This window comes from Vulpes vulpes, chromosome 6, assembly GCF_048418805.1.
Source record: "Vulpes vulpes isolate BD-2025 chromosome 6, VulVul3, whole genome shotgun sequence".
Classification (NCBI taxonomy): domain Eukaryota; kingdom Metazoa; phylum Chordata; class Mammalia; order Carnivora; family Canidae; genus Vulpes; species Vulpes vulpes.
The window spans coordinates 32,635,825-32,654,640 of NC_132785.1; the positions used below are offsets into that span (position 1 = coordinate 32,635,825).

General features: G+C 33.9%; 1 protein-coding gene across 1 annotated transcript in view; it reads left to right on the plus strand.

Moving 5' to 3' along the window:
- The window catches only part of NDFIP2 (Nedd4 family interacting protein 2), a 73,793-nt gene that overhangs the window by 20,814 nt on the left and 34,163 nt on the right, over positions 1–18,816 (plus strand). The window contains exon 4 of the mRNA XM_025982357.2: positions 18,468–18,633. Coding sequence (XP_025838142.1) covers positions 18,468–18,633 — 166 coding nt within the window. The remainder of the gene's footprint in view (positions 1–18,467; positions 18,634–18,816) is intronic.

Consider the following 18,816-nt stretch of genomic DNA (forward strand, 5'->3'; position numbering starts at 1 on the left):
TAAGTTAAAATGTTACATAATATATAAAATGTATATTATTCTCTATAGTTTGTTAATATTAATATCAAATAAGGAGAAACATGAGTCTCCTTTTGTTCTCCCAGGTTACTCCTCAAAAAACAATTTCTTTTAGCTGCTTTAACTTTGTATTTTTAACACATATGTATTAAATGTGTTAAATAAATTAACACATTTATTTGTTGATTTATTAATTTTACATTAACTCTTGGACAATGTGAAGGTTAGGGATGCTGCCTGCTTCCACCACCCCCTCATCAGTCAAAAATCCCAGTATAACTTTTGACTGCCCCAAAATAGCTTGCTGTTAACTAGAAGCCTTACTGATTATAGTTAACACATATTTTGTGTATTATATACTGTATTCTTTTTTTAAAGATTTTTTATTTCTTTATTCATAAGACAGAGAGAGAGAGGCAGAGACATAGGCAGAGGGAGAAGCAGGCTCCCTGCAAGGAGCCCAATGTGGGACTCGATCCCAGGACCCTGGGATCACAACTTGAGCTGAAGGCAGACACTCAACCACTGAGCCACCCAGGTGCCCCTGTATACTGTATTCTTACAATGAAGTAAGCTAGAGAAAATAAAATCTTACTAAGAAAATTATACTAAGAAAATACAGTACCGTACTATATATATATATATATATATATATATATATATATATATATATATATATATATTAAATCCATGTGTAAGTGGACCACACAGTTCAAACCTATGTTGTTAAAAGGTCAACTCCGCCTTGTTTTCTTTTATATCCTGCCTTACCTGCCCAGATCATGATCTTTGTAGTCTCCCTTTTAGAGTTCAAATCTTGGCTACTCAAAGCACTATAACCTTGGGCCAATTACTTAACCTCTCTAAGCCATTGCTTTCTCATTGTAAAGTAAGGATAGTACGATACAGGACTTACTTAACAGAATTATCGTGAGGATGAAATGTATGGAAGGCACCTAATTCTAGCTAAATCAGTAATTAGTATTTACATTTTATGACATGAATATATTGCTCACTACTGAGTCAGGTGGTGTAATTTCTATAACTTTTAACATTTTTAATGGTGTTGCCTAATTTTTATTTTTTTATTTTTCTTTGTATCTTTGTTAAGTCTTTGCCTATTCTGTGGTGATTTTTTAAAATTTACTTTTCAGCTATAGTCTTTATATGGTCAGACACATCAGTAATTATTTGTTCTTTTATTTTGTTTCTTGAAGATGTTCTTCTTAGAGCCCTTCTCCTGTTTCCATCTGTAGTGTTTGTTCTCTAGGCCTGATACAGAGCTGTCATACAGAGACTTTTCTTCAACACTTTGCAATGTTAGATCCTTTATTTCTTGAATTTTAAATCTTACTCTGGTTTTTGGTTTACACTCTTATTTTAGTGGGACGTGTTCTCTTGTAAGTTCGTAAGAAAAGATGCTTAGTGGTAAAATTCACTCAAATTTTGTTGTTTTTTCTGTATACCTGCTAAGATTCTTTCTCTGTCATTTTCATTGAGTTCAAGGTAATTTTGATTTACTTCCTGGAACATAGTTATAATAGCTGCTTTAAAATCCTTGCATGATAACTATAATCTAAGTCATCTTGGAATTGGCATCTCTTGATTGCCTTTTCCCCAGATAATGTTTTCTATTTTCTATTTTTTATTTCCAGTAATTTTGGATTTTATCTTGGATCTTCAGAGTTTTGCTGTGGTCCTCCGGAGAATATAGATGTTTTGTTATAGAGACAGTCAGCTCAACTTTAGGTTTTTTAAGTGTTGTTTCACACTCTGTGTGCAGTAGTTTAAATAAAATTTTAATTCCTTAGGCCTTTACTAATCTATTTTGGGTCAGTCTTACACATGCGTGGTTTCAGAGTTAGTGATTTCTCTTAACTTTCTGGCTGGTTGGGCTCCATTTCATGTTTCCCTTGGCTAGAAGTAGGAGGATTTCAATTGGGGTTTTTGTAGCTCAAGCTGTGGTGTTTTTCACAACTGTGGTTTTGCCTCAGAATCAAGTTGCAAAAAGAAAGGTGGGGAGTGGGGGAAATTTCTGTAGGTTGCTTCCTCAAGTTTTAACTTACCTCTACATCCCTAATTTTTTTTTTTTTATAAATGTTCAGATTGCTCAGACGTTGGGTTGATTTGTATGTTTTCTCAAGTTTATAGTTGCTGTCAGTGGGAGGCTTGGCTGAGGGGGCCTGTACAGCCATGCTGGAACTAGATCCCACTGGAGATTTTTGAGATTTTTTGTTTTTATTTCCTTTTGTGTGTGTGTGTGTGTGTATTTTGTTTGTTTGTTTTTATTTCCTACATGAACTTTCTTCCTAATATTTTTGTTTTGTTTTTCTTTCATGTTGGAGTTTTCTCTAAAATTGGGTGTTCCTTCTTTGCCTGTTTGAATTTTATAAGCTGTGTTTATGTGTTTTTGACTTATTAATTGGTGGGCTTCAGTGTTGTGTTATTTTTTGGTGAACCAGCCAAGAAATAAGAAAAGTCAGTGTCTGCAATTTAGTAGGAAGTTGTGGCAGTAGTTGAGGTAAGAGATAGTGATGGCTTGGATTACAGCAGTGGCATTGAAGGGAAGTAGATGGGTGGATTGAAAGATGTGTGTACTGTATGTTCGTGTGTGTGTATGCTTGTTTGTGTGTACTCGAATCAGCATTAAAAGTACTATAAAGGACATTTTGTGGCAGAGTAGGTTACTACCTGTGATTTTTTTTGTTTTGTTTTGTTTTTTTTTTTTGGAGGCATTTTGAAATAGGAAGAGCATGAATTTGGAAACAGTACAACCTGTATTTGAATCTTGACTTTGCTTCTGTGTCCCGTACTCATCATACTCAACCATACTCAGAGGGTTATGGTAGAGACTAAAGTTGATGATCTATGTAAAGTGCCTTTGTTTTGTTTTGTTTTGTTTTGTTTTTTTAAATATTTTATTTATTTATTCATGAGAGACACAGAGAGAGGCAGAGACACAGGCAAAGAGGCAGAGGGAGAAGCAGGCTCTATGCAGAGAGCCCCATGTGGGACTCGATCCGGGACTCCAGGATCACACCCTGGGCTGAAGACAGATGCTCAATCACTGAGCCACCCAGGAATCCTGTTTTGTTTTATAAACAAACATTTATTGGGTTTTTACTATGTCTGGCATTATTCTAAGTATTTACAAAGGTTAATTTTTGTAATCTTTACAAAAACTCTCTGAGTAAATATTTCCTGTTTTAAATGATGGAACTGAAGCTCAGGCAGGTCACAGGTTGTTGGTAAGTGCTAGAGCCTAGACTTGAATCTAGAAAAATTGATTCAAACCCTCATTATTTAAACCCAGTATGCTTCTTATTCTTAGTCCAATACAGGTAATTGAGGATAGGCTTAGAACTATTTGTGCTAGTATTTTATTTCATTTCATTTATCTGTACTTTATTATTTGTCTACACAGTGCTTTTTGTTGACCTTGTTTAGAGCAAAATTAACGTATAATGAAATACTTTCAAGTCTTAATGTTTTAGTTATGCTAACTAAAGATTTCTCTTTGGGGCACCGTGGGTGGCTCAGTTGGTTAAGTGGACTTTTGATTTCCTCTTCAGTAGTGATCTCAAGGTCATGAGATCAAGCCCCATATCAAGCTCGGTGCTCAGCAGGGAAGCCTGCTTAAGATTCTTTCCCTCTTTGCCCCTCCCCCTGTGGTCTCATGTACTCTCTCTCTTTGAAAAAGAAAGATTTCTCTTTAAAACAAAATGCCGTTTTTCAGAAAGTAAAGCATTTAGATTACCAGCATTTCCCCTCCTCAAAAACTATTTGATGAATTTGTTTTATAATGTGTGCTGAGGTTTGCTGACAATTGGAATTTGAGTATCATAGAGAACCACCTACTCAGTTTCTCTCTGGAAAGTAATTTTGCTCTGTTTTTTTTTTCTTTCTGGAAAGTCATTTTGCTCAAGTTATAACATGTTTTTCTTATGCATCTTTGCTCCTAGTGCAAATCAATAAAGCAGTGGAATTCAAGTGTGTAAATTTTTATTCAAAAATGCCAGTAATGTCAAGTTGCATGGAAAACCTCAGTGTAATAGTGTTTCTCTATTGACCAGTATTTAGAAGTGTGACACTATAGTGATCCCTATAATGTGAAGATATTATTATTTAGATAGAAATAAATAGGGTGAATCAGCACAGAGGCACACGATAACTAACTTTTTTTGAAAGGAACAGAGAGAGATCATGTGTGTGTTTGGCTTCTGATATTATGAAGTTACTGAGATTATGTATTTAGATTTATCAGCCAGTTTTTGAGGGTTTGCTTTGGCATATGACACTGATGGATGAGCCCTTCAACTTTTGTCTGCAATGGCATCTTGTCATTTGCTGTGCTTCCTGGATGAATCATTAACAGTTTATCTCAGTAATTGGTATTACTGTATTTAGTTTTGCTTGAGGATTCTGTTCATAGCTTCTCTGTGTTTACTGAGGGAAAATTGATGTCTCAGTCCTGGATCCTTGCTGGTCTTGGCTGTCTGATTTACCTGTGATAAAATATGCAGACCTTTATTTCCTTTATTCCCTCTGTTGCAGCCCTAGTTTTACTGTATCGTGACCTTGCTTCAGAACTCCTACTTGTTGAAAGCTAGAAGTTCTAGGGATTGATGGGTTGGCATTTATATCCATTTCTTACACCTAGTATAGTACCTAGAACCTACAAGGCACTTAGTAAAATACTGGTTGAGCAATTGAATAGAAATGAATGATTCACAGAAAAAAGATGAAGCTTGAAGACCAGTCAGGATTATGCAGCTAGGAGGTGGTAGATATCTTGAATTTAGATCTTCTGGCATCAGATTATCTTCTTTTCTAATTTATTCACTTAGCAGCTACCCAATCATCTAAGGAAATGTAAAATCAGAAAGTACACCATGCTAATTTTGTAATGACAAATGAATGCTTGTAATAGTAACTTTAACACTATTACATGAGGATAGTTGCCTCATGTCCTTGCAAGTGAAACTAAATCATACCAATTACACACTATCCAGCTTCAATCCAATCTCTCTGTTAGAGGCAGTCTCCACAGTTCTTGATTCAGTTTCAGCTAAGACTCTTTCAAGTTGGCAGAGTAAAATAAGGACCCCTACAAGAGAAACAAAATGAATAGTCAGAGGTAGGAGGAAAACCAGAAGGAAATAGTTCTCCAGAGACTAAAGATAAACCAATTAGAAATACAGTCAATTGTGTTGAATGTATTAAAGGTTTTCTTATAATGAGGACTAAGAAAAAAGACTTTTGGGTTCAACAATTAGGAGGTAGGTGTTCTTAGCAAGAACTCTTTGAGTGAAAGCCAGTTGGTAATGGATTGGGAGGAAATGAGAATTAAAAGTGCACAGAATAAGAATAGATCTCTCTCTCTCGCTCTCTCTCTTTTAGGATGTTTGGCACTAAAGGCAAGAAAGGAGAGATGGAAGTAGTTCAAAAAGCACAAGGGGGAAGAAAACCCTTTATTTTTAGCTGATGGCAGTTTTTCTCTTTTTTAAGTATGGCATAAATAGAATATACATGTGGGTAGAGAGAAGGAAATTAGTGGAGAAAGGAAAGAGAGACAATTTAAAGTAAAAACGATCCATTGGGAGGCAGGATCTTCTTTGTACAGTTGTCTGGCATTTAGGAGCAAGGAGTTTAAGTTCGGATAGATGCCATAATGCTAAATTTAGAGATGCAGGGGAGAAAAGTTAAAGGAATTTTTGCTTGAAAACCTGTTTTCCTCTGTGAAGTAGGAAGCAGAGATTTTTGAGAACTCCAAGGTTGGAAGTGGGGAATAGAAGATTGGCAGAGTTGAAACACCTGCCCTGGTGAGGACTAGTTCTGATAGCCCAGCAGGAATTAGAATAAATCTGTAGTGGCACAATCTTGTGATTTCTTTTCCTCTCTCTACCAAGACAATAGCAGTTAGACTCATTCCAAAAGGGTAGATGTAGCAGAGGATATAGGAACTAAGAAATTGAGTGTGAATATTATGCAGATTTTTCACTTTATAATCCTGGCTACGTACAATAGAAAGTGGTTAGTGAATGGAGGACCCAAAGAATACATTTAGTGGAAATTAAGGGAGTGAGAAAGATAAAGGCTAGGAGCTTGTGACCAAGTACTAAGATGTAGAAATCTTTTTTTTTCTTTTAAGGTTTATTTATTTATTCATGTGAGACACAGAGACACAGAGAGAGGCAGAGACATAGGCAGAGGGAGAAGCAGGTTCCTTACACGGAGCTTGATGTGGAACTCGATCCCAGATCCCGGGATCACGCCCTGCGCCGAAGGCAGACGCTCTACTGCTGAGCCACCCGGGCGTCCCTGGAGAAATCATTTTGTAAAGTAACTGAAGGTCTAGAGGTTTTTCATGGTCTGTAGGATTTTAATATTTTATTGGAAATTGTTAGAAGCTGGATTTGTTGTAGAGTTTAAGTTAATCTGTTGGTTTTTACATAATCATTTTCTTATGTAGCATTTTTTTTAACTTTTATTTTAAAATATGTTAAGCTTACAGAAATGAGTGGAAAAATATTGCAAAGAATTCATGTATATCGTTTATACAGTTTCCTCAAATATTGAACTTTTTAAATATTTGCTTTGTGATATTTTCTTTAAATGTGTGTACACATACAAATGTATACTATGTTTTTTTTCTGAAACATTTTAAATAGCAACCATGCTGTCCCTTTACATCTAAATGTCTCTGTGTATATTTTCTGAAAACAAAGGCATTCTATTATAAACTACAGTGCAAATTATTGAAATCGATAATACTTATATAATAATGTAACTTGTAAACAAATTTCACCAATTTCCCTAAGATCTTTTATAGCAAAAGAAAATACATTTTTACAATATCAGCATTCAATCCTTGATTAAATCTTGTGCTTAGTGTTGTGTCTGTTAGTCTCTTTTAATTTGGAACTGTTCTCTAATCCTTTTAGTCTTTCATGATAGTGTTTTGGAAAGATTTGCATCTGCAATTTTGTGCTATTCCCCACAGATATCATTTTTTTCTAATTATACTTTTCACCCATTGGCTCTAGAATTCGTTGATTATGATAGCCTGAAAAATAGTTATGGTGGTTGTGTTGTCAAATGGTGATTTCCTAATTCTGTCATTTCTTCTACATTTATTTAGGATTCTTTTTTTTTTTTTTAATTTTTATTTTTATTTTTATTTTTTTTATTTAGGATTCTACAAGGAAACATTTTCCTTTCCTTCAATTTATTCATTTATATCAGTATGAATTAATGGAATTCTTATTTTATTCTACTAGGTATAATCTGATGCTGTTATCATTTATCATGAGGCTCAGCTCATCCCAGATTTGACCATTGGGCGCATCTTCCATCAGCTTCTATGTCCTTAGATCATGTCTGTACTTTCCTACCATATAGCATCTAGATAATGTGAAGTATCTGATTTCTAGAGTGTGGTTTGGATTGAAGAAGGTCCTGTTTACACTTACACATAGGGCTGTCATGAAAGTAAACTGACCAACACAAGAGTTATTGCCACCGTAGCTTACTACTGCTGTATTGGGTGCTTAATGAACATTTTCTCGTGGAGTTGTTTGTGGAAAAATTTTAATAAAACAGTTGGAACATTGGTGGCACTAACATTGGTTAGTGTGCTGTGCCATCCTTACAATTAGAGTATAAGGAGTAGATAGTATTATGTGAAAACTGAATGCCTTTGTAATTTATTTAGAAGAATCATATAATGTGATAAACAAAGGCAAAAAAGCACACCATGAAGAAAACTCTTATAGATGGAGAAGAGACAAAGAAAAGGCTCGTAAGAGTTAGTACGACCTCTAAGATAGGTTTCGTTAGAAAATCATCACACTAAAATGGATACATGTTCATATCTATTTAGCACTATTAATTGGACTGATGGAAAATAACAAACATGATCATGTCGGTTTATGTACCTTTGTTTTCTTATGAAGATAATGGTTATAAAAGATGATTGAATGGATGTACCATCTGTTTTGATTTTTTTCTTTCAGTATCATTGAGAAATTTTACATTGTCAGTTTTATAACTTATAGAAAATTATTCCTTTAGTCAAAGTGGAAATCTCTTTAATGTATCACCTTGTGTCTTACTTTAAGAACACAAAAGAATGTGTCTTACTTTAAGAACACAAAAGAATGTTTCTTACTTTCATCTCCCAGTTCTAGAGAACTTGGGAAAAATAGAAGAGTAAAAAAGAAAAAAAAAAAAGAAAAGTAAAAATCAAAGAAATAAAAAATCTGGACAACTTGGCAAGCACTCATGCTGCCCATTTTGTCAGCTGTCATTTTGTAACATTTTTTCTTATTTAAAAATAGAATAATTTATGAGTTAGTATACAATTTTGTTACTTCTTTAAATTTTTTTTTAATTTTTTATTTATTTATGATAGTCACAGAGAGAGAGAGAGAGAGGCAGAGACACAGGCGGAGGGAGAAGCAGGCTCCATGCACCGGGAGTTCTTATTTTATTATTCGCGCCCTGGGCCAAAGGCAGGCGCCAAACCGCTGCGCCACGCAGGATCCCCTTGTTACTTCTTTAATACAATGTCATGATCATTTCTTTATGTTATTATCATGTTAGAAACACCATCCTAAATGGCTGCATAGTGTTTCATTATATTGATATTATGTGTTTATACATTGTTTCCAGTTTTCCGTTATAAAACTGTGATGACATGGGCAGCCTGGGTCGCTCAAGGGTTTAGTGCCACCTTCAGCCCAGAGCATGATCCTGGAGACCCAGGATCGAGTACCTCATTGGCCTCCCTGCATGAAGCTTGCTTCTCCCTCTGCCTGTGTCTCTGCCTCTCTCTCTCTCTCTCTCTCTCTCTGTATCTCATGAATAAATAAATAAAATCTTTAAAAAAAAAAACTGTGATGAACAGTTTTATAAAGAAATCCTGTTTTAAGTTTCTGATTAGATTCTTTGGGTGTAGTCAAAGTAAATGTGTTTTTAAAAATACAGGCAGTATAAGTACAGAGAAAGAAGCAATCTAGGCATCCATACCTTACCAACCAGAAATAACTTAGGTTAGCATTTGGTGAGCATAATTTCATTTGTACGTATAGAAGGGAACAATGTTATAAAAACAGAATAATGTTATTTATGTTGTTTTAAAAAATGAAAACGTGAAATATGATTTTGTTTGAATTTAACACCCAGGGAAAAAAATTTAAAGAACTGCTGGATTGTAGATAAAGGTTTCTTTAACACAGAGCTATTAGATTATGTAAGACTTAAAACACTAAAATTAAGAAAATGAAAACCAGTAAGAACTTGGTTGGGGTAATTTAAAAAATGGTATGTTTTAATTTTAGATCTTAGAGAGTAAATCCCTGCGGTGATAGGTGAGTGATAACTAATACTTTCTCTCATCTCATCTTTTCCCCATTTCCTGATTTTAATGTTGCGTATATTTTCACTTTTTCAGAGTGTATGTTTCTTTTCTGTTTGCCAACAGCTATTTAGTCTCTAGCTCTGTATTCACTGTTAGTTGCATTTTTAAGAGAATTCAGTGCTAACCACCATATCTTTTCTTTTTCTTTGATTCATTTTCTGATTGCCTGGTTTTCATTATGGAGTAATTTTTTTTAAAGAAGTCATGGGTGTTGTAAATACTTTATACATGGAAGACAACTTAGCTTGACTTTTTTAAAGTGTAAACATTAAAATTATAAAACATTTCAAATATAAAGAAAAGTACAGAAAATAATGTAAAAGATGGTTTTATATCCACTATGGAGATAATGGCAAATGGGGATAATAGCATTTTACCATATGTGTTTCAGGTTTTGAGCAGTTTTTTCCTTTTATTTTTTTAAAGAAAGATAATCTTAAAGCCTTATATTTATGCCCTTCCCTTCTTCCTTATACGCTCTCTTGAATTTGACTTATGTAATTTCTGTGAATGTTTTTACTACATAAAATAGACACTTTAGTTTTAGATTATGTGAAAATATATTTATTACAATATTTTGCTGTTTTATATTTTCCCAGCTTTATTCACCTCGCATGTTTTAAAGATTGGTCTATGATGATCCATGTATATCTATCAATATAAAATATTGAATTGTGTTATAAATCATGGAATAGTATTCATTTTCTACTGGCAGACAGTTTTCAGTAATCTCACTATTACAAATAGTGCTGCCGTAAGCATTCTTTTACTTGTACCTTAATGTCCAAGTGTGAGAGTTTTTTAGTGTTGACATCTGGAAGTAGATTTATTGCACTCTACACACCTTCAGCCCTACTCGAAATTGCCAAATTGCTTTTCAAGGTAGTTGAGTGAATTTATACTCTTTATTAGCTGCTCCAACTCCATCCTTTCTAAGAGACAGTCTTTGCTCTTTTAATTGTTAGGGATATTTTCTTTTTTTTTTCTTTTTTTTTTTTTTAATTTTTTTTTATTATTTATTTATGATAGTCATACAGAGAGAGAGGCAGAGACACAGGCAGAGGGAGAAGCAGGCTCCATGCACCGGGAGCCTGACATGGGATTCGATCCCGGGTCTCCAGGATCGCGCCCTGGGCCAAAGGCAGGCGCCAAACCGCTGCGCCACCCAGGGATCCCTATATTTTCTTTTTTTCATTAATTTATATTCCTTATGTGATACTGTTTGATTTCTTTTGTCCAATAAAATGTGTTTTCCTAGAGTTTTCATTTCTACTAACTTTTGTCAAAAGATCACCCCCTATATGGCCTGTTTTTGGTTTTGTACCTATATTTTTTCACAGTGAACTATTTTTTGAGTAAAAATTATGTTTATGAGCATTTGTTACTGCTCTGTGCTGTAAGTCACTTATGTTTCCTTTGTCAGTGTATACAGTCTCAGGCAGTTTATCTCTGATCCTGTGATCTCAGTGATTTTTAACCTTGCCAACTCATTGATTTTGTTGTGGGAGAGGATAGCTACTTGTGACTTTTGTGACTTTCTTTGTTGTTGGCTGTCTTGTCTGCTGTGGTAAGAAGGGCTGTCTCTAGGATTGTTCTAAAGACTTGAATGATGTGGGGGGTTGGAATTTATTTTCTTGTTTAGGATGTATAAATCAGTGAATTTTTGTTTTGAAAACATGTTTTAATTTAGTAAGCTTTTGGACCCAACATTTGCTTATTAAGTTAGGTGAGTGCCCATAAAATTGGATAATTAAATAAATATTTCAGGTTTCCACTATGTATAAAGCACTGAGGAAATCATAGGAATATATGAGGATGTTTCTTGCTCTTGCAGTGTTCAGTGCATCCATTCTTGACTAAGCTCTCTTTTCCCACTTTGGTGAAATAAAAACTCTGGGAGGCTTAGACAACAGTGTATTTTTCTGTGAAGCCTACTGGAAGCTCTAAACTGAACTATTTTAGGGGATACTAGGATGAATAAAGCATACTTCTAAATTCAGAAGGTTATGAACTGATTGGGAAGGTAGAAACATTCCTAAATAATTAGAAGTTGCCAGGGTCCCTAAGTCCCCAGGGCATCATGAAACAGTACAAACTTGCAAGAGGTAGTTTCCTGAAAGGAAATGGTTACAATTAAAATTTACTAGATCATGTTTTTCATTCTTGTGCCTAAATAGGTTTGCTTTTAAAAGCTCTAGTTGTTCAGATTCTGATTGCTGAAAGGGGCTTATTTCATGTTTGAGGACATCTATTTTGATGTTTTTACTCTATTTTAATGTCTGAGATCTCAGTTCTTTATTATGAAGCAAATTCCTTAGACAATTTTGCTTTTTAAACTTTACCAGATACCACATTTGCTGACTTATTTTGGTGCATGCAAATCAGAAAATCTATCAGCGTGTTCTTATTTAATTTGATTAAGGAAATAGGAATGAAACATTTCATTACAAGTTGCTATTATATTGTCAATGGCACTATATTATCATATTACTAATGCCTTTGTTAGATAGAATAGCACACTCATATATTTCTCTCCTGTCACCCCCCCCTTCCTTTTTTTTTTGAGGACCATGAGATCAAGCAAGTAAGTCTGTCTTAAGATCATTTTGACCTGTTGGTAAGGAGACAGAATTGTTAGGGCACATTTATAATAAATACATAGTAGGTAAGATCTATATAAGTTAAACAATTTTGAAAAAAATCTTACTATTTGTAACAACTAAAGAATTAGGTTACACGTTTGTCATTAATTAGCTATGACTACAACTAATGAGATGCCCTGTAGAACCCTTTGTACTTAAGGAGGGAATCTTAGGGTCTAGTATATTTACATTGGAACTTTAGCGTATAAAAAGGAATTTAACCAGAGGTTGAGTGCTTTTGAAAATAGAAATTTATAAAATCGTTACCCCATCTGTTTAGTTTCTTTGTTTGTTGCTGGTCTTTGGTATGTAAATATGCTGCTCCCTCTTTTTGTCCTTTCGCTTGCTTAGGTAGTAAGTAGCTCTTACACAGACGTCAGAGTACATAGGTTATTCACTTTCAAGACTTCCATTTTACACTATTTGACTGGTGACCCATTTTGCATTTCTTTTTAATTTTAACCAATGTTGACTCCAAATACTTTGGAGCTTTTATTTTCGTAGTGTTCAAGAAGACAGATACAACCTTTTATAAAGCTCTTACTTCAGCTGGGAAAACAGATTGCAAATGAACAATTACATAAATCATTGTTATGATAGGTACTCTGAAGAATAGTGTGCTTTAAGAGTACAACAGAGTCCTCATCTACTTTTGGGAGATGTGAAAGGCTTCTGTGAGAACTTGATTTTAATCTGAGATCTGAATGATGTGTAGAAGTTAGCTAGGCACAGAATGTGTGATATGGAAATAATTGAACATATATAGCTCAGAGTTCTTTTCTTGTATGTGATTATGTTTAATGTTTCAAAGAAATGAATTAATAGTAATAAATGATACAGGCCTAAAGCTCAGAAAAACAGTCTAGTCTGGCAGTATAGATTTTGTCTTCTGTTCTTTAATCATTCTGTTGTCTCATTAAATATCTCTCTCATTTTTTCTTAAAACAGATACATATTGTGTATTACATTCTTCTAATGTATATTATTTTGGCTGCAATTACAGGTTGTGTGATTTTTATTAGAAAATTGCATATACATAAACCTAGGGGGACTGCTGTAATGATATTATGTAATAGTTTATGTGGGAGAAAGCTTTTTATCGTAGAATACAGTGCTTACACGTATTACCTCATTGCTTCTGAGATATACCAAACCAGAAACTAGAGGTTTCATTTTATTGCATTTTGAGTTTATTAAAAATTTCAAAATAACTTATATTTAGGGTGAAAAATATAGTAGTAGAAAACGATGAAGTCTTTCTCCTCACCTGCAGTTCTTTCCTGTTTCTTGCTTATCTTTCCAAAAATTTTGATTGCACATGTGTATTACACAAATAACATCTCATTATTTTAAACATTCAGTTACATACATACTCTTTGCATGTTTTTTTTTCAACTGACATGTGAACAGACAATAGCAATTTTACAATGAAACAATCCTTATTTATTTAAAAGATAGTTTAGTTGTGCCCTCATAAAATATCTGATGATACTTAGTTTTGTTTTATTTTATTTTTTTCTTTTGTTTTTTTTGATACTTAGTTTTAAACAGTTGTTTTGCAGACTTGTTCAGGTAACAGAGCATCTGGAGCTCATGGTGCTTTTTGTGGAGCACCATGAATAATGAAATGATGATATCTTTCATACTAAGAAGAAAGTATTAAATATAAAACTACAACCAGGATTCTGTACTTTCAAGAGAAGAGGCTGAAAACTAGGCATAATTTGCCAACTCACAGTTTTTTTTATTAATACTCATTTCTTATATATTCTTTCCTAATTGTTTATATTTTTACTTTTAATATAAACATTCATTTAATACATTAATTTAGTTTTTATTAATGGAAAAATGTCCAGAGACAATGATGTTTTAGTGGAAATAACCCTAAAATTAACATAGTCCTGTTAATTTGCTAAATAGTGTGTTTATATCATTAGGAAGACCTAGAAGTTTTATTGGTAGAAAAATCTACCTTCATTTGCCAAGCAGCAGTGCCTTGTGGGAATCTACCTTCTGAGCTATTGGTTTAGATCACTTGGGCTATCTGCAGGGATTGTTTAGCCCCTGCTATATTACCTTATCCCTAGCAGCATAGATAAGATAGCTCACTTTCTCTGTGAATGATTAAAATGGGTAGATTGACTCTACCAGTTGATTTTATTGCAGCTCTAATCTGTTTTTTCCTCTGATTCAGGTGTTAAAGAAGGCAACATAGAATGATAGAGATGACCATAGGTTTTTGCTGGAGTCACATTATATAAGAGTTCAAAGAAGCCTTTGTCATCTATTAATATCATACAAAGGGCAAAAATCCCATTATATGTAGGATGATCATTCAATTTTCTTGAGAATGAAAGGGGTGGAGAAAATGCTAAATTGAGTGGAACCCTGAAATAATAGGTATAAATTAGGACTGTCTTGGGAAAAACAGCTGTATGGCCATCCTAGTTATAGCAGCCCTGCCAGAGATTCATCCAAAATCCGCCTGAAGCTATTTGTTGCCCTTACAGAAAAGCTAGTGTTCTCATAATTTAAAAGATCTAATTAAAATTTTAACAGTTTTTTATAGAGTTAAAAGTTATCTCCTTACAACTACAATCTCTTCCCAGTTTTGTCTTCTGGTATTAAATGTAGTCAGAATATGGTAGTATCCAAAATACATTATCTCTTTGCATACTTTTTTTTTCTTTTTGACAACTTTTTTTTTTCAGATATTCACTCAACAACACTGTAGTTCATCCATACATTCTCATTTTGATATGTTTAAAAAACATAGCTTCTCAAAAAGCAATGCTCACAGTTATTAATCTTTTATCTTCAGATAGAATGAAGTGCTACAGCAAAGGAGAGCTGCCAATTAAAGGAAAAGAAACAATAGTTTACACATGGGAAGGCTGGACTTTCAGCTAGTGTTAATCATAATGCTTATGGTTGTCTTATTTCAAAAATAATACATATACATCAAATAAGGACTAACTACAAATATGCTTAAGATGGCCCTCTTGTCATTTATCCTTTAGGCTAAACAACTGTGGCTTTATATGCAACCTTTCATCATCCTGGTCACTATATTCAAGACATATTTTAGTTTTCATTTGCTGTTGCCCATGTTTTTTCCAGGAGGCTCAAAAATAGGACAAGCTAGGAGTATCACTTTTGAGGTGATGTGTAGACAGTAGACAGAGCCTAGTTCATTATTTATTTTTTCCTAGTTCATTATTGTATATATGGAGTTCTCATCCCACTAATCTCTGACCCCGCCCCCTTTTTTTGGTTGCTTATTATTATCCTTAAAGAATATAAAATAGAACCACTGGACAACATGATTAAGGAAAATTTCCATTAAATGGCATTAATTTGATGAGCATGTAATTTGATTTGAACTCTTGAATGAATTTAGTTAAAAGGCAAAGTAGGCTAATTTATAGAGGCACCAAACATATCAAAATTAACAAGTTGAATTTTGGAAGTTCTCTGCCATAGTGGGTAGAGATTACTGATTGAGTTATTGGATTTTACTATTGATACATGGGACATGTTCACCGTATATTATAATTTTGTAAAAATAAAACAAAGTGTGAGGTAGGGCAGTTGAAATAATTTAGGGTATGTTTTACAAGTTTTAAAGCTTTACTTCTGAGATCGTATGTAAAAGTATCTGTAGTTACTTTTTTGTCTGTTTTTAAAGATTTTATTTATTTATTTGAGAGAGAAAGCATGAGCGGAGGGAGGGGCAGAGGGATAAGTTGACTCCCTGCTGAGCAGGGAGCCCAACTTGGGGTTCAATCCTGGGACTCAGATCGTTTGCTGAAGGCAGATGCTTACCTGACTGAGCCACCCAGGCACCCATGAATACATTTGGATAGGTTTTAAGATAAGTTGGTCATTCTGGGAAGCACATTTATGTATTTGATATGGTAAGGAGTGTTTCTTGTGAGGAAGCAGAGGAGAGCTATTTTGTCATATAGGATCTTTTTCTTTAGTACGCTTCATCCACATTTGCAGCATTAAGAATAGAGATAGGACAGTGGTTTTCCTTTTTTTGACACCATCACTGTTAATTGTTTAGTTGATAATGGTAAGTTTATACTATATACTTAATATAAGTATATTTACTTTCATTTGCTTTAACTTGCTCATCTAATATTTTTGCTCTTCAAAGTATGATCAAAGATGGAACTCTCCTGGGTACCTTGTAATAGGAAACATAGAAGATGCTTGGTGACGCAAGACAGAGTGTTGCTAGTCAGGAGGGTGGTCATGTGATGCCTGCTTAGAAAACCGCTGCAAGTAAATACAAAGCTCATAGAAAATTCACTTTATGATTATTTGACCTTAAATTCATTATCTGTGAGTAAATGTTATTACCTAAACCTTGGTGTTAGGGGAAAAGAAAAAAACAAACTTGTCTTATTAACTTGAGGAATGATTTTAAGTATGTTTATGGCAGTTCTGTTACAATAGAATTTATGAACTCATAGAAGTATCGTGCTAGTGTGATCACTTACCAAGACACATACAAACAGTAGTGAAGTAAGTTTTACTTTGCATATATATATATGTATATATTTTGAGGCAAGGGAATAACTATTTATTGGAATGATAGCACCGAATTATTTCAGGCCACAAAATAAAGTATATAAATTAGAGGGGAAGGAGGAAACTAGTATTTATTAAATGCCTTCTGTGTGTTAGGTGTTAATGTTAGATGCTTTTCAAATGTTATTTTACAATTCTATGAGGATTTTGGCTGCATTTTGAACTTAGACTTGGAGACACCGAGGAACTGCAAAGAGGTTTATCAAAGCTCCTAAAAGGGGGAACAAGAATTTGCATGCTCTTTTTTTTTTTTTTCTCACTACATCACAAAACTCAGATTTGTGTGTGTACAGATTTGCTCTGCTACAAAATTTATTTTGGGGATTATTTTTAACATTGAATTTCTTTAAAGTGCAAAAATAAATTAAGGTATGAAAATTGAATAATGTTGAAGACCTGTAGTTTCTCTTCAAGATTCTAGCGGATTTAAAAGTATCTTAAAAAATCTAGTAAGAATCTTTTCCGAATATATTTAAGGTGAATTATAGTACCTCTTAAAAATTTTTAAAAAAGATTTTATTTATTTAGTAGAGAGAGAGAAATCCTGAGGGGGTGGGGAGCGGAGGGAGAGGGAGAAGCAGATTTCCCACTGAGCGGGGAGCCCTATGTGATGCAGGGCTGGGCTCATTCCCAAGACCCTGAGATTATGAACTGAGCCAAAGGCAGTTGTCTATTTAACAGACTGAGTACCAAGGCACGCCTTTTCGATGAGTCACTTTTTTAGAGTATTGATGCTTTTGGTTGACCTATAGTTAGTTTGCCTACATGTTGTTATTATCATCTCCTAACAAATGAGCATTTAAAAGATTACTTCTAAATGAAGTATTAAGTCCATAGCCCTACTGCTTAGGTTTGATTCCTGGCCTTACCCTTCCTAGCTGCTGTGATGTCTGGCAAGTTACTTTAGATGTCTACATTTTCAAGGTTGTATTCACCCCCACCCTTTTAATCTGTCAAATGGGATAACATTCTCTATATCATAGATTTGTTGTGAGGATTAAATGAGTAAAACGATTGCAGATCCAAAATATTATCTTGCACTTACTGAGCTTTCAATAAATATGTTGTGTTGAAGAACATCTTCCAGGATTTTACGTTGGATTGATTGATCTTGCTTTATAAGTAATTCTTTTGGTACTTGAGAAAAACATCAGAGTATTCTACATTTTTGGAATGATTATTATTTCATTTTATTAATTCAGGTTACATTTTAAATTATGCTAGATACTAGTGTAATAGAAATGGTATTGTGGTTTTATTATTAGGTGCTTTACTTTTTATCATAGTACATAGTGATTAATACATGGTAGACAATATTTATGGTAGGATTGAATGAATTTGAATCTATTTGTAGTCATGATTTTTTTCTTTATGCTTTCTTAATTTGAACTTCATTTTTACTGTAAAGAAACAACCAAAATTTAAATTCTTCATGACTAAGTCTCTTACAAATTTTGTTCATCTTTTTAAATGGTTTTACTTTGTTTTTAGCTAAAAAATGATCCTTTCCCTGAAATAATCTTTAAAAATTCTCTTAAAATTTAAAGAAATAGAGACGCCTGGGTGGCTCAGCGGTTGGGCATCTACCTTCAGCTCAGGGTGTGATCCTGGAGTCCCAGGATCAAGTCCTGCATCGGACTCCCTGCATGGAGCCTGCTTCTCCTCCCTCTGCCTATGTCTGCCTCTCTCTCTCTCTGTCTCTCATGAATAAGTAAAAATCTTTAAAAAATTTTTTTAAAAATAATAATCAGAATGACATTAATACTTCTTTTTCTTTGTTCTCTTAGCTTCACAATGAAGAGGATAATTCAGAGTCATCGGCTGTAGAACAATCATCAACTTCAAACCCAACACCGCAGATCATTCAGACCACTCCTTCAGCATCGGTACTTGAAACGGAGTCTTCTCCTCCACCTTATAGTAGTATTACTGTGGAAGTACCTACAACTTCAGGTATTGTTTTAGTACCAAACATTTAGTAATACTTTTAGTAGTTCAGGCTTTTTTTTTTTTTTTAAACTAGTGTGGTTTTGTTTAATTATAGAGTTTGTTAAAGAGGCTTCCTGGTTTTATATATATATTTTTTAAGAAAGGTTTTCTGAAGGACAGTTTGTAAAATACTTACTCATAAATTAA